This window comes from Nilaparvata lugens, chromosome 7 (genome assembly GCF_014356525.2).
Source record: "Nilaparvata lugens isolate BPH chromosome 7, ASM1435652v1, whole genome shotgun sequence".
NCBI lineage: Eukaryota > Metazoa > Arthropoda > Insecta > Hemiptera > Delphacidae > Nilaparvata > Nilaparvata lugens.
The window spans coordinates 6,039,464-6,056,524 of NC_052510.1; the positions used below are offsets into that span (position 1 = coordinate 6,039,464).

A 17,061-nucleotide genomic window follows, 5' to 3' on the forward strand; every position below is an offset into this window, starting at 1 on the left:
TATTACTAGCAATCAGGCTCGCTTCGCTCGCCATATCCGTTTAGCCAGCCGTTTAGTCTGGACCCCCGACTGGATTGTCCTAACATATGATAAAAATGATCAAATGAAAATGCAGGCGAGCGAAGCGAGCCTGCTGATCTCATTCTTGGACGATCCAGTCGGGGGTCCAGGGGACGGAGCCCCCTGGCTAGACGGATATGGCGAGCGAAGCGAGCCTGACGGCTAGTAAAATCATATGGGTATATTGAAATTGAAATTACCCATGATAGATTTGACAATACAGAATAGAAATAGGGTAATGGTCAGCAAATGAAAAATATTGTAACATTTTTCTATAATAAACAATTTTGTAAATGAGTTGTTTTAATTAAATGATTTTCACTCTTGTGATATTAGGAAACTTAAAATCTTGTGCCAGCACGATAGGCTGATAAAGTAGTCTATTTTCATATACCATCTTTGCAAATTCCAAATACATCAACTTTTCAATTTCAGATTGATAACTCATCAATTCCATGGAACATTCTAGAAAGCACTAGAAAACGCAAAAATAGTTTTTGTCCAATAAAGCTATAGCTATAAATCAATAAACCTACAGCCTAAACCAGGTTTCATGTCCTATATTTGAATTATTTTGGAGTTGGCCGCTTTGCGAAAGATCGTCTTTTGCAATTTTTATGTGCATCAAAATTCAAGTGTCTCGGAATCGTTATGCGGAAGTGGCTTTTATGAAATAATTAGAAGCTTTCAGTGGGTGACAAGAACTTTTCAATGTCAGTACAAAGATTATAGTTTCTAGGGTGACATCTTGAAAAGATTGTCCAATTTGCTACACGTCATTAATGCAAATTAACTCAAACTTAGATGTTCAATAAATATTAACTTGCCTTTCAACTCTATTATAATTCTGATATTCCATAGTATTGTAAAGTAAGTACCGTACCTAAGTTTGAAACTTATATCATCCACTGATTATTATTTTTCAACTTGATTAATTGTCTTTTCAATTTTATTATAATACTGATATTCCATAGTATTGTAAAGAAGTACCGTACCTAAGTTTAAAACTTATATAATCCACTGATTATTATTTTTCAACTTGATTATTTTGTAATAATAATTTTATCTAATTTCAAATAATAAAAACCGATGAATTTTACTAAATTCTATAACAGTATAGTAAAGCGTGGGCAACAATACACGATTGATAAGCTATAAAAAAACGTTCGATTTCATCAAACGCACAAACACATCAGTGTGTCGCTAATTCCACATATTTTAATATTATCATTCTGAATCAGTAAAATATCATCTTTAGAATCTAGCAATAGTATTAGAAAAAAGTAATTGATCTAATGGAATGTAGCTTCATTTCAAAAACTTTCTTAGCGAAGCACGCTTTTGAGAGCCGATCAGCACAATATAGCTCAGTCAATAAATACATTGATGCGCAACAAATTGGGGGAACGCTGAATTTTTACAGGGAATTAGTATACATAGCACATAGCCTGGGACCGAAGAGTCTCCATCCTTACACCACTTGCTTCCCCCCCAGGACATCCCGAATTTCGAAATTGCAATGGTTTCGTAAAACTAGTAAATCTCGAAGCCAAATCTTTATATCGGTCTGACTTTGATTTAATCATTATAAGGATGAATAGATCTACAATTTATGTCTTATAACATTCCACCGTGTATCTATCGTTCAGGAAGCTATTCCCATAAAGCCAAAAAATGAAATTTCATCAAATAATTCTATATTATGTCTATTAAGAGTGCTTCCGTTTTTAGAGGAGAAAAATATGCCACCAACAAAAGTCCGACGAATTTACTTTTTTATTAGAGCGAATGGAAATCTGTACCTTATTTAGGTACAGAAATTTCAATAATATAATAATTATGAAATACTAATTTTGTAAGTTTGTGTCTCAACAGACATGGGAACAAAACCAGAACCAAAAGACGAAAAATTCGAAAACGTTATCAGCGGCCTCGAAAGAGCAAACATTAAATTCTACCAGTTCTCACTGCTTGTGTTGTATCCAAGAGGAGCCTGGAAGTACTACAACTACATTGTTCTGTTTGTATTCGAGATATTGTCAGTCTACTTCATCATAGCCGGGGTAATAACTATTTATCTACAAATGCACAATATTTTTGCGGTTTTCGAAGTAGCCAACGCACTTCTCATCTCACTTGCCATATTCATAAACCTTGCCGACTTCCATGTGATTAGCAAAAGACGACTTCTGTGGTACAGGCTGTTCAGTTGCTGCAGGGACGATTTGCACATATATGACTGCGAGTCTGTCAAAACTGAGATGGCCAGACTTCGTTCACTCTTTAGAAATTTTATGGAGTGGTTTTTCATTATTGCTACCTCCGGTCTATTCTCAATTATAATTTTAATGTTCATTGTAATACCGATTGCTCGTTTCATTTTCGATGAGCAACAAGTCACAAAAAACACGGCTTTCAATATCTACCTACCTCTGCCCTGGTGGTCTATTTTCAGTACAAGAACCGTTCTAGGGTTCGCTGTGCAATACTCATTAATGCTTTTCATGGCGTTCAATATTATTGTAATTTTTTTAGTGTACGTGTCATCTGTGTTGTATTTCATGGTAGAGTTGATTGTTCAGTTCAAAATTTTGTGTTTTGCTCTAACCAAACATGAGGAACGCATCGAGATTATCAAGGGGAGAACAAATGATCGAGAAAGCTTGTCAATATCGACCAAGGTTGCTCAGAATGTCGTAGATCAAGTCTTGAAAGAAACGATCATTCATCATCTTAAGATCAGGGAGTGAGTATTATTAATGATTGCTTGAAAAAGTGTAAAATAATAATTAATGTACTTCGTGTCGTTTGCACGAAATATCCTTTAAAACTGGATTAAATCCATATAGTTTCGTTTGTTGAACGAGCGTTAGCGATTTCTCACTTTTGACTAACTGAAGGCCAAAGTAGTTGTCCGTCTATTTGTATGTTCTACAATAACTTTGAAAAAAATTCATCAATCAGTTTCAAATTTTTAAAACTTATTCTTCGTGACTTTTTACAGGTCAAGTTCGTTGGACAACAAAATTGACTCACTCCGTCATTTTTCAGGATATAAAAATAGCATTGAAAGTGCATAAGAAAAACTTGTTATGATTTACAATTTAGTCAGCTGAAGAATTAATTGCATGCAATTACTAAAGTTTTTCCATTCATTCATTCATAACATAAGCTGAGACTATTTGAGAGCTATCACATGCACTGACACATGATTAATATACAGCTGGTTAATATACAACATAATTTACAACTTTTACATCAAGAACTTAGATACGGGTTGATATATCAATGTGCGGTTTTCGCCATTTATTTTCTCTTGGAACTCTGTATCGAAATCATGTATCACATGACCACCATCTCATTTAAAAACAAGAATTTGGATTCATATGAGGGTCAAAGATGTTTAAGCGACAGAGTAATATTTGATGAGTAATTTTTCATTACAAATAGGATCCTAAATGAAACCTACTGTTGAATTATTCTTTTAAGAGAAATATTTAGCTGTTTTCATAATTTTCATCAAGTTGCTGGTTTCAAAGATTACAATACAACAGTTCTTAAGCGAGTTCTCCAATCCAGGGGGTCACTAGTTATACGGCGGTTCATTTTTAGTTTAATCCACTGATTGAATTCAGTTTAAGCCCAGGTGCCGGCTTCATATAGTTGATGTAATATGGGAGAAAAAAGGTTCCCCGCATACCCCACTATACTATCCACATCCATTGTAATAAAAGATACGCTTTTTTACAAGTTACATAACTTGTAACATCTAATAGCGAAATTAGATTGATATTAAACTTAGTTTTGCTCAGAAAGTCAATCAAATGAGAAGTTTACTTCAAGTACAATAAATATAAAAGCTTATTTAATCGTCGTTCAAGTTGAATAAATATTGCTATTTTACGGTATTTCAGGTTTTTCAATATGGTCCAAGAGTTCACGTCTTTTTTCTTCGCTCTAGTTCTAAGTGCGAACATGCTAGTTATTGTAGCATTATCTGTCATTTTGACTAAAGTAAGTGTAATTATTATTTATTATCCTCACACAATTATTAACTAGCTACTATTATTAGTCATAATTACAATTACCATTATTTATAATGTAGTAGGAATTAGAAATTGTTTCCTTTCTCTCTATTAAAATCGCGTTTGAACAGAGAGCACGATAAGATACGACCGTTCGGCACCGCAGTCAAGCTCCGACTGCCGGACATTGATGTACACCTCGGTTTCGACTTCCTAAAAATCGAGGGGACTCACTTCCACTGGTCGACGGATAACAAGTTGATGGCGGGGGCGGAGGATGGCGTCGAAAAACTCAAATCAATGCTACATGTGGATATGAGTCGCTTTCTAGCGGGTCTAGCGGAGCAGCCAGCCAACTAGGAAACTCCCACTGCGCGTCTGCTGTTCGAGGAGCCGAATGTGCAGTCTGTAGTTGTGAGAGAAAGAGATGAACACCTGAAGTTGTTATATTACAATGTGTGTGGTTTGAAAGACAAGGTGAGAAATTTTAATTTTGTAAATTTTTTAAAAGATTATGATATCATTTCTATTTCTGAAACACACATAGTGCAAGAAGATGTAGAGTGGATAGGTGATTATTTCATTGATTTTGAACTGGTCTGGTGTTATGCAAAGAAAAACTCTCACTTTGGTCGTGCTAGTGGGGGTTTGCTATTAGGTATTAATAAAAATTCAGCATTTAAAGAAAAACTTTGTTTTAGAAATATTGATAATGTGAGTGTAATTGTTGTAAAATTGTATAATTCCGTTTGCTTGAATGTATTGCCAGTGTACATTAACTGTAATAATTGGGAGAGAGAATTTTATGAAATGAATAATTTACTGTTGCAAAACGCAGATGAGGGATTCTTGGTTTTAGGGGATAAGAACGTGAGAATAGGTACAGAGCAGAGATTATCGAGTAAGATGAGCCAATATGTGTCGGATAGATTGTTAAATAATAGAAATTCCAAAGATAAAACAGTCAATAATAAAGGCCGGCGTTACTTGGAAATGTGTTCAGAATTAGGATTTATTATACTAAATGGTAGAATGAATAGCGATCTAGAAGGGGAGATGACTTTTGTGGGAGCAATGGGTGACTCTGTGAACGATATAGCAGCAATTAGTATGGAGTATTTCAATTTCGCATTGGATTTCAAAGTCGTCTCCCAGTCATTTTCTGATCACTTTCCAATCGAAGTTATATTAGACGTAGGTAAGAAGCCAGGTGATAATTATCAGTGTTTACCTCTATTGCCAAAACTGTCTTGGAATAAGTCTATTTCTGAAAAATATAAAGATAAGATAACAGTACGAGTAAATAATGATTATTGTTGAATGAAAATGTCGAGAAGGCATGTCAAGATTTGTCAGAGTGTATTCGAAGTGTAGCTAAATCTCTTGGATCCGTTCGAAGCTTAGATAGGTACAGACAAAAACAAGCATGGTTCGATAATGATTGTTGGAAAGCCCGAAATAAGGTCTTATCTTTTCTAAATCTGTACCGCCGTATCAGTAATGATCACACCCGGCTATTATACATAGTTGAAAGAAATGATTACAAAAAAATGTGTAACGAGAAGAGGAAGAGTTATCAAAAGGCTCTCCTGAATAATATTTCCTCGGCCCAAAACCCAAAAGATTTTTGGCATGCTCTAAATAAATTTAAAATTAGATCAAAAATTGTAAATAATTCAATAAATCCACGTGAATGGGTAGAGTATTTCCGTCGACTATTAAATCCTGAAATGTTAGCATTGTCTTGTTTATATGCGGAACCCTATATTTATAATGATAAATTAGATAGTGACTTCAGTCTGGATGAGTTGAATATAGTTTTAAAATCAGTAAAAAATAACAAAGCGCCAGGAGAAGATCAAATTCCCTTTGAGTTCTATAAGAATGCGTCGCCCAATATGCTAGATAGATTACTGAATATTTACAATACAATATTTACAATAGGTAGGGTCCCAAGTAGCTTCAAGTCTTCCATTATTTTTCCGATTTTTAAAAAAGGTGAGAGCAACGTAGTAGGTAATTACAGAGGTATCAGTTTTTTAACAGCATTCTTCAAAATTTTTGCAGGGTTAATACTAAATAGACTTAATCACTGGGTGGAGGAAAATAACGTACTAAACGAGTTTCAGGCGGGATTTCGTAGGGGATACTCTACTATTGATAATATATTTTCCTTAACATCTATCGCTAGTCTTCAGTTAGCTAAAAAAAGAGGTAAATTATACTGTTTTTTCGTGGATTATTCAGCCGCATTTGACTCAATAGACAGAAAATCTCTATTATATAAGCTTAGTAATATGGGCCTCTCAACAAAATGTTGGCTATTTTGAGAGCGTTAAATGAGGATACTTCTGCTAGAGTATGGTGCACTCAACGGTCTGGAGAGGGTGGTCTCTCACAACGTTTTCAAACTAAATCAGGATTGAGACAGGGCTGCTTAATGAGTCCCTTGCTATTTTCTTTGTTTTTAAATGATTTAAATGATGAACTGGGTGGAGGACTATTGATAAATGGTAAGAGGATTCGGGTCTTATTGTACGCTGATGACATAGCATTGATTTCTGACTCTCCAGTAGGGCTTCAGTACATGATAAATAATTTAGAAAGGTACTGTGAAATGTGGAATTTAAAAGTAAATCTAGATAAGTCAAAAATAATGGTCTTTAGGAATGGAGGAAAACTAGCTGGGTGTGAGAAATGGACATTTAAAAATGAGCAGATTGAATGTGTAAATAGATACAAATATTTGGGGGTAGTTCTTACACCAACATTGAATTTTGAAGCTCATTTGAAAGAAAAATCAGATAAGGCTAAACTTGCGGTGAATTTGGCTTGGAGAGGTCTTTTAAATAGTGATAATATAGATTTCACAGCTAAATGTAAATGGTTCAAAGTTTGCGCAAGGGCAGTTTTGTGTTACGGAGCTCAAGTATGGGGCTATAGACAGTATGATACTGTAGAAAAATTTCAGAGATTTTTCATTAAGAAAGTGTTCTCGCTTCCTATAAACACCCCAAACTACATGTTGTTTATTGAGACAGAACTGTCACCTCTTTTTGAGTACTGTCTCAGGTTGCATTACAACTATATTACAAAAGTTATGGAAATGAAAGAAGGTCGACTTCCAAGATTTCTAGTGGAAGAAGTAATAAAAAAGAGAGTCTTCTGGTTTAAAGATTGGAGAAAATTGTGTAATGAGATAGGGATAAGTTATAATGACAATATTAATTGGAATAATAAATTTAAGAAAATTCTCTCAGGCTTGGGCATAATTCACAGGGATAAATTCTTACAGGACGCACAAGCAGGCCATTTCCATTCATTGTATAGATCATTGAACCTACAACTGGGTGAGAACAATTACATAAAGAGGAATAATTGTGATTTGTGGGTGATGAGATGGGTGTTTAAAGCGAGAGGCGAGCTGATCGATTTGAACTATAAGCCATGGGTGTCAGATAGGAACTATACTTGTTCAATGTGTAATTTAAAAGAAATTGAGAACGTTTTCCACTTTGTTGGGCGATGCCCATGTTTGAAGGAATGGAGAATTAAATGGTTAGGGGCGGCGGTGCTCTCTAGAGAAGTATTTATGTCTTATATGAATGGCCTAGATTGGAAGAGATTAGCTTCTTATTGTAGGGACGCTTGGAGATACAGGCGAGAACTAGTCCAGGATTTCAACTGGTAGGGTATTTTTGTCATGCTCTGGGGAAAAATATTTATCTACAATAGGTCAAATTCATGAGTCCTCTACCTTCCAGAGGTTTTATTTGAGAGCAAACAAACTGTTGAATTTAGTTTAACAAAATAAAGAAAAAGTTAGATTTTACTTGTTAGAATAAGTTCAGTGCTAGCATTATTTGAAATTTATTATTTTTCTTATTGTTTTATTTCTCGAGGTATTTTATGCTTTTTTTTCTCAGATTTTTGTTGTGTTTTCGATTATTACAAGTTATAGTCATCTCTATTGCTTGATATTGATTTATTTTCATTGTTATTGTCACTAGTTTCAACATTTTACCGACTCTCCGGCTGACGATCAAAAAGTATCAAGCCGTAAATGTGTGACAAATTTCATTGCATTGTATGAAAATACTGTTCAATAAAGCATTTTTTTTCTTTCTTTCTTCTTCTTCTTCTTCTCTATTAAAATCTGAATAATAAGCGACTCTGGTTTGCGCATGCGCACAGGCATTTGAACATGCAAACCATTTTCGTATAAGTTATTAGCCTATCTTCATTATATTGGTTTTCGTTGTTTCTTTGATACTGTGTTCAAGAACATAACGTTTTATTTTGTATCTTCTTGAAATGTTTTTAATTCGGGGCTACTTATTTTTATTTATAAAATAGAATTATAAATTAGTACCTTTTTGAAATTAATAAAATAAAAGATTAAAAATACAAATTTATTTATTTTGTAATTTGAATTTTTTTATTAATAACCTTCTCTCTGCCTGTCTATTACTAAAGTGAGATTCCCGTTTTGAAATCAGCATCTGATCAACGTTTAGGCTCAACTCGCACTAACGCGACTCAGGTCGAGAAGAGACTCGACTCAGGTCGAGAGCATGTGTTTCCAAATGATGACACTCAGACCAGTCGACTCTAGTCTCCGCGACTGCCACCATTTGGAAACACATGCTCTCGACTAGAGTCGAGCCTCTTCTCGACCTGAGTCGTGTAAATGTAAGTTGAGATTTCTCTAGTCGAGATTCGACTCTATTCGAGAGCATGTGTTTCCAAATGGTGACACTCAGACCAGTCGACTCTAGTCTCCGCGACGTCACCATTTGAAAACACATGCTCACGACTAGAGTAGAGTCTCTTCTCGACCTGAGTCGCGTGAGTGTAAGTTGAGCCTTACTTGCTATCCTTGTTTCATTGGACAAGGCAGATAGTTTTATCCTTCTCAACTACGTACCGTTGCCAAATTGTTTGTGTATTATGTAGAAATATAATAAACTACTAACAGATTCAATCTCAATTAAGAAAATTTATTATTAAATTATAGAAATTTTTTCTTGGGGAATAAAATATATTTGAAAAAGAATAATTGATCATTATTAACAAGAATCGACAATTAATATTAGATGTGGGATAACTTGAATCACCGCTATATACAGTGAGGTCCACGTTATAAATGACAGTGTTTGATTAGCAATGGTACTGCTATCCTTGTCTATCATTCAACAAAGCGGATAGCGCTATCTCTCTCTCGCTTTGCTCTGTTGGCAGATCGGCTTTTAACAATGTAGAATTAATAATTAATTAACAAGATATTTCATCTTTATTATGTGAATTCATTATGAAACTATTGAAAAATATAACACCTTGTTTAATAAAATATAATTGATTATTTTAAACGAGAATGAACAATTAATATCACATTAATAAACCTGTATCAGATAACGTCTATAGAAGGCATTGACAAGACAGTGAGGATCGGCAACGTTGTTCTCCTATCTTTCTCCACTGCCATTATAATGTGGACCTCACTATAATATAGAGAAGGCGGTAGAAAAGAAAAGTAACAGTCTTGATTTTGTATCAAATGAGCAAGCAAGACTTTGGAATGCTATTCCTGAACATGTAATTTTTTCTGTTTCACTAAGCGTTTTCAAGAGGAGACTTTTCAAATTACTTTTGGAGGGCAACGAGTAGTTTTTTTTTCTCTTCAGTATTTTATTTCATTTTTTTTTTGAGTTGGGTTTTCTTTGAGCGTGTGTGTGTGTGTGTATGTATATATGTTAAGAAAATTTGAGTTATTTTATTTACTTAGTATTGATAGAATTTCATGTGTATTCCTCATTTCTATTCTGTAAACAAATAGGTTCTACTCTTTGTTTCTAAAAGTTATACACTCATCTACATATTTATTTTCTGTTCTGAATATGTTAATTATTGTTCATTTGTTTCCATTATAATGTAGTCAGTATTAGTATGCAATGGGTCTTGCAAGACCTGGCAATACATTGTCATTTGTGATAAAGAATCAATCAATCAATACTATCGCAATCATGAATCGCATTGGCTTTTTTGCAGATGGACTCACTGATGACGATGGAAGGCATGAAATTCTGTTTAATACTGGCTGTCGAATTACTGCACATTTTCTGCTTCACCTACTGTGGGTCGATGCTCATTGATGAGGTACAACAAGGATATACAGAGTGTCGCACTAAAGGTGTAACCGCCGAAGAACATAAATTCTACATTGAATTTGCAACAAAAATGTCCAGTAAAATTTCTTATATCGACCTTAGTTTTCGAGATATAACGAATTTTAAAAAACGTCAATAACTATAAAACTACCAAGAATCTAATTCCAAGTATTTAGTTGGAAAGAGGAAGACATTTCCAATAAGATCCAAATAATGTGTTCCTTTGTTTGACGTTTTTGAACTTTTTAAGAGCGCTGAAATTTGAAAATAGCTATTCATGTATTAAGAGCGCAATGCGCGACTTTATCGCTCGCGCAAAACAGTTATCACGCGTCGCGAAGCGGAGCGTGATAATTTTGCAAGAGCGATGAAGAAGCATTACACGCGAATTACATACAACATTTTTTCTACAACTGCCCAAACCTGTTAAATTACTTATATCGGCGGAGTTACAATTACCGGTACCGACTTTTTAGGTTAAGATCTGACCTTTTGGCGAGCTGCTTACCATCAGCTGATCAGCGAGCGTAAAAGAAACTCTTCTGCGCATGCGCGAATGATTTGCGAGCGTAAAGAAAATTTACTGCGCATGCGCGGATGGTTAGCGAGCGAAAAAGTAGATTCTCCTCAGAAATAAGCTGTTTTACGAGGAGAATTGAGTTTGTAAATTCTCTCTTTACGCGCAGTTGTAGAAAAAGTACATTTAAGGCTGTGCAAAGGTTAAAAATAATCTTTCTACTCGTGATATTTTTCAAAGTTTTTCAAGCAATCATCAAGCTATCAAAATGAAAAAGTTTTCTCAGGAAAACATTTTTTTCTGATCATTACTTTTTGAGATATGAGCGCCTGAAGTTTGAATTTTTGGCACAGAACATTCCAAATTTGGTAAGATATAAATCAATGAGATTTAGAGGATAGATTTTTCATGGTATTGTTGATCTAGTAAAACAAAAATTTTCTGAAAATATCAATTTTTGAGATAGTTATTCATTCAATTTACTAAAAATAACTTTTAGTTGAGTTATTTTTGATAAATTGAAAAACTTTTTCAAAAATTGATATTTTCAGAAAATTTTTGTTTTACTAGATCAACAATACCATGAAGAATCCATCCTCTAAATCTCATGGATTTATATCTTACTGAATTTGAAATGTTCTGTGCCAAAAATTCAAACTTCAAGCGCTCATATCTCAAAAAGTAATGATCGGGAAAAAAATGTTTTCCTGAGAAAACGTTTCAATTTTGATAGATTGATGATATACAAATCGAAAAACTCGGAAAAATATCACGAGTAGAAAGTTTATTTTTAGCCTTTTCACAGCCTTTTCTCGTTTTGTTTTCAGGGTAACAATATATTTTCAATAATGGAAAAATTTCGCCATTCAAGAAGCTTTCGAATGAGTATCTTGTTATAGAAATTTCAATATCATGGACATTTTTTGTTGCAATCTTCGGCTAGGTATTTTCAATCTCCAGATGTTACACCTTTCGTGGAACACCCTGTATAGTGAAATTCACTTCAATAGTTTAAAACGTATCGATAATGCATTTAATACTTCAGCATCACTATCATTCTTCAACAGGTTTCAGAGATATTTCTGCACTCTAAGCCCAGTTGCACAAAAAAGCCGGTTAAATTTTAATCGTAATTAATTTCACGACTACCAATCAGAGAAGGCGTTTTTGAAAAGAGGGCACTAAGAATATTGATAAAATTGAATCTATGTGAATAAGGGTCTTCGGAGTTTCTCCGAGCCTTAAGGTGCGTACAGATATACGCGCCGCGAACATGAGCGATTCACTTTTAATCAGCTGATATCTGTATTTTTACAGAACGGTATTTCAATTCAATTCAAAAAGTTATTTATTTCACAAGTCTTACAAGCAATCACAGTGGTAGCCTACATCATAAAATAAGAATACACTTTACAATAAAAAGACAATGTCAGCACCACAGAAATGACAGCAGATATACAAATATATATTAAGAAATATTTACTCTCGCAGAGGCATTACTGCCTGTGTGCGAGAATGAGACTAAGGTAGGAATAGGCATATATATATTATTTTGCAGTACTTGCATACTTGCATAGTATAAGATATAAGGTACTTGTATAGGTACACATACTTTTATAGGTATAAGATATAGATAATTATAAAAAGCTTGGCATCAGCTGATTAAAAGTGAATTGCTCATGTTTGCGGCGCGTAAATCTGTACGCACCTTTATATGTATGGTTTTTGAATAAATAATGAATCACTTTCAAATAATACCAGTGCTTCCCATTTGAACAATGCTAGCAGATCACACAGCGAATCTCACAATAGGTGTGCTTTTAGAATTAAGTTTGTGTTTTGGTAATTCTTCATAATTATATTTTTAATATTTCCTATTTCAGTTATAATGATGTGAAATATTTCTTCTATGTTCAGTTTTGGAGCATCTAAATTTGAAAATCTACTTTGTGAAAATACTTGAGGACTGAAATTTTTGTGAATTGAAGAACTACAAGACTTGACTTATTTCGGACTATGTTTTATCTAAATTTGGGAGAGGAATAGCACAAGGTTTCCTTATTTTTTCTCTCCCTATCATCTCGATAATGTACTTATTGTATAAATGAATAAAGTTATAGTGAAAGTACTGATAAGAGTATAGTGAGAGTTACAGTGAGTCAAAGTCACATAAATTGTCAGTATACAGGAGATGGACAAACTTGTAAGAAACCTAAAGCTGCTGCTGCTACTGCTGTGTTAATTTTAAATTTAGTTGAATCTATCTACAGTAAATTGAAAAACACGTTCAAAAAACTGATGACAATAACTGAGGCTGCAATATTGGACAATCATTTACAGATAAATAAAAATTATAAAACTAAGAACCCTTTTAAAACTGTTCAATCACGACACGTTTCGGCTACATAAAGGTACTAAAGGCTTCTAAGGGTACTTTATAATTAAGAGTAGCCCTAAAGAAAAAATCTGGTGTGGCGCACTCACACAACTTTCCTTGCCGTTATGAAAATTGATCAACTGACGCTAGTGTTCCCGCGCAACTCAAGTCTACTATTGGATCTAAGCCAGCTGGTGACAGAACAATAACGCTGCAGACGCACGAAGTCTTCATGGTGAATGATTTAATAGAATCAACAGTTGCCAACAGTTTGCAATTTAATAATCTTATTTTCTCGAACATCGAGCTTATTTTCAATTTTAGGTGAAAATGTTACTTACTAAACATTAATTGTAGAGATTTTCATGCTCAATCTTTTCCACTTGAAATTTTTTGTTTAAGCTGTATCTGAAGCCTGATAACTGAGAATCTAAAATCAAACTTTGCATAGATGGGGAGCAGCTCCTGGAATTTTTACAGATATGGGACTTGTGGCAGTTGATAGAGCTTATCAATGACTTTTTTAGGTATAAATTTGATCAAAATCGTTGTTTGAAATTGTTCGTGTCGGATCCTTATAGTGTAAGGACCTTAAGTTCCAAATTTCAAGTTATTCCGTTGATTGGGAGATGAGATATCGTGTACACAGACGCACATACACTCATACACACACACACACACACTTACAGACCAATACCCAAAAACCACTTTTTTGGACTCAGGGGACCTCGAAACGTATAGAAATTTACAAATTGGGGTACCTTAATTTTTTTCGGAAAGCAATACTTTCCTTACCTATGGTAATAGGGCAAGGAAAGTAAAAAGACAATTATTTACATGTATGCCCTGAGAAACAAAGCTTAGAGAATCGATAAGTGCATACTTCATGCCTTTTATTTACCGCAGCGATTCACTTAAAGGCGACGGGAGTTTTTTAACCCGTGGTTAGATTATTCAAATCGTTACCGCATGCGAATCGCAGTGATGTGCGTCATCATGAGAATTGCAGTTATGTGCACAAATCTTTATTTGCATTTTTTTGCTGAATGATGACCACATGGGTTTTTGCTCGTGCCTGGTTGAAGTCTATTCGCTTATTTGAAGAAAAACCTTATTGCTTGGACCAAAAGTGTATAGTTATAATTCCACGGGAGTGACCTAGTCAAATCTGGGCTGATAGGCATGCACTCTATCCACTACTAGTGAGGTCCACGTTATAATGGAAGTGGAGAAAGATAAGAGACCAGCGTTGCCGATTTTGCCTTGCCACTGCCTTCTTTAGTTGATAGCTGATACCGGTATATCTAATGTAATACTACTGTTCATTCTTGTTTAAAATAACCTATTATAATTTATTCGTCAAGCAAATATATTTTTCAAATACTAAATAATAATCGATGTTGAATATTTTGTTAATTATACTTCTACATTTTTAAAAAACGATTTGGCTACGGTGCAGAGCTAGAAAAGGATAGCGCCTTGTCGAATGCTAGACAAGGATGTCAACACCAATGTCAATCAAATACTGCCATTATAACGTGGACCCCACAATAGCCTACGGCTTCTTGAATGTTTAAATAAGTATGATTAAAGTCTAGTGTCTGCTGTTTCAGAGCTCTAACGTTCGCGAAATGCTGTACAGTGTCCACTGGTATAGCTTCAACTCAAACCAGAAAAAGATTCTTAACATCTTCCAGGTGCAAACCGAATCTACGTTTATGCTGTCTGCTTCTGGAATTTATAATATCAATCTCAACATGTTTCTACAGGTTTGATTATCACAATATACTCGATAATTGAATAATGGAATGCAATTTGAATAAATCTATTTCAAGAAACCAGAAGCCAGGAGTTTTACGAATATAGAGAAGTTCTGTATAATACGAAAATACTATTTTACACTACACCTTTTCCAACTGTATTTGAGATAGTATCAATTGTAATATTGAGAATAGTCATTTGTATTTGAGAAAACGTCAGATGTAAATGAGAATAGTCAATTGTATTTGAGAAGTCATCACTTGTAGTTGAGAATAGTGAATTTTATTTGAGAAAGTATCATTTCAATTTGAGAACATACGATTTGAAATCGAGAAGTTGCCAGTTGTAATTGGGAAATGATTTTAAAAAACCAGTACTTCCAGTACTTATATTTTTCATAACTGTACTCATATAAAATAATATATTAATATTGCAATGAAACGTTTAGTTTTTGAATAAAAATTATTTTCAAGCCCCAAAATCCATTGAAGAATTGCCGAATTGATTGATCAAGAGATAATTCATTGAAGTTCAATTGCGTCGTAAACATAGAGAATTTCATCTTCATCAAGTGCTGTTTCACAAAATGTTTGGAGACAAAAGTCGCGTTGCCAATACATACATAGAAATGATACTCATTAATCATTCGTAAACAGTACAGGGGAAATACTTTCACCATTGAAAATGTTAATTTTCCTCCATGCAAAGCCTATGATAGTAATTGGAATACTGTGTACGTAGTACAGTATCCTTTGCTGCTCAAATCAAACCTGTACTGTAGGCTACAGAAGAGTCACGACATGTCAATTGGAAAATGTTCTCATTTTCAATTGATATCTTTTCATTTACATTTGAAGATTTCTCAAATAGAATTCACTATTCTCAATTACATGTGATGACTTCCCAAATACAATTGACTATTCTCATCTACATCTGATATTCTCTCAATTACAAGTGACTATTCTCGAATACAATTGATACTTTCTCAAATCTTGATACTTTTTCAAATAAAATTGGAAAAGGTGTAGTTATATTATTAGTAGTTATGATATTTATAGTAGACTATTATTTTACACTTGACACTATAGTGAGGTCGTCCACGTTATAATGGCAGTATTTGATTACTATTTGTGCTCCTTTACCCTTGTCTATCATTCGACAAGCACATAGCGCTATCCTTTTCTACCTCCGCAATGATGCCAGATCGTATTTAACCATTTAAAATATAATTAATCAACAAAATATACAATCTTAATATTGAGAAAATCAATCATTTAATAATTGAAAAATAAATTTGCTTGAATTAATTTAGCCTAGTATTTGGAATTTGCAATATTGGAATGACATTTTTATGATTTAAACTTTTTAATTATAAAATGATTCAAGAATAATTAGCCTTTATGTATTTTTCAGATTATGCAGACTGCTTACTCGGTTTTCAATGTATTTAGCAATATCAAAACTTGAGAGAAAAACAGCTGAATATTCAAACTTGAAGCAATTATGCTTAGTATTGTCAACACAACATCATAAGATGTTGATAATAATAATTGATCTAAGTAATAATAATTGATGAAAAAAACAAATGAAGAAGCTTCAAATGTAACTAAATAGTTTCAATTTCATTGCAAAGTTATCTGTTAAATATTATTCTATTCTGAGGATAATTACACTGATTGAAATAACATGTAAAATTATTGTTCTTCAATTTGATTATAATGAATTTGAAATGAACTCACAAATAAATTCAAGAGGTTGTTGAATTAATACCCTTCGTTCTGAAAAAAAACATAGGCTACAGAAATGAAAATCAAATTAATAAAATTAAAAAAAACAAAACATATCTTAACTGTATATTATACATTATTAAATTCTAAGGTAAAAACACTTTTATGCCAAATTAGCAGAAAATGTTATTTATTGAATTAATAATACATGGGTTATTAGATGTTGTATATTTTTTGTTCGTATATTTGATGTTTTATATTTTTTGTATTTTATTTTATATTGTAAGTAGACTATGTTCAAGTTTATTTGTATAAGTGTATTAAAATGCATTTGGGTACAAAAATTTAAAAAGTTACAATTTAAAATTAGCTATATTAATATATGAGAGATACAATTAAATATTTATTCATATAAATATACATTTCA

At 33.4% G+C, this 17,061-nt stretch overlaps 2 protein-coding genes across 2 annotated transcripts in view; one reads left to right on the forward strand and one right to left on the reverse strand.

The window, feature by feature from the left end:
* Nucleotides 1-17,061, reverse strand: part of LOC111048992 (tRNA N(3)-methylcytidine methyltransferase METTL6) — a 55,317-nt gene that overhangs the window by 25,615 nt on the left and 12,641 nt on the right. The gene's annotated exons all lie outside the window — the stretch shown is intronic.
* On the forward strand, nt 777-16,947 carry LOC120352534. The gene is made up of 6 exons (XM_039433545.1): nt 777-930; nt 1,936-2,806; nt 3,975-4,074; nt 10,134-10,241; nt 14,760-14,915; nt 16,321-16,947. The coding sequence occupies exons 2-6, from the start codon at nt 1,938-1,940 to the stop codon at nt 16,372-16,374; spliced, it is 1,287 nt and encodes a 428-aa protein (XP_039289479.1). The 5' UTR covers nt 777-930; nt 1,936-1,937; the 3' UTR covers nt 16,375-16,947.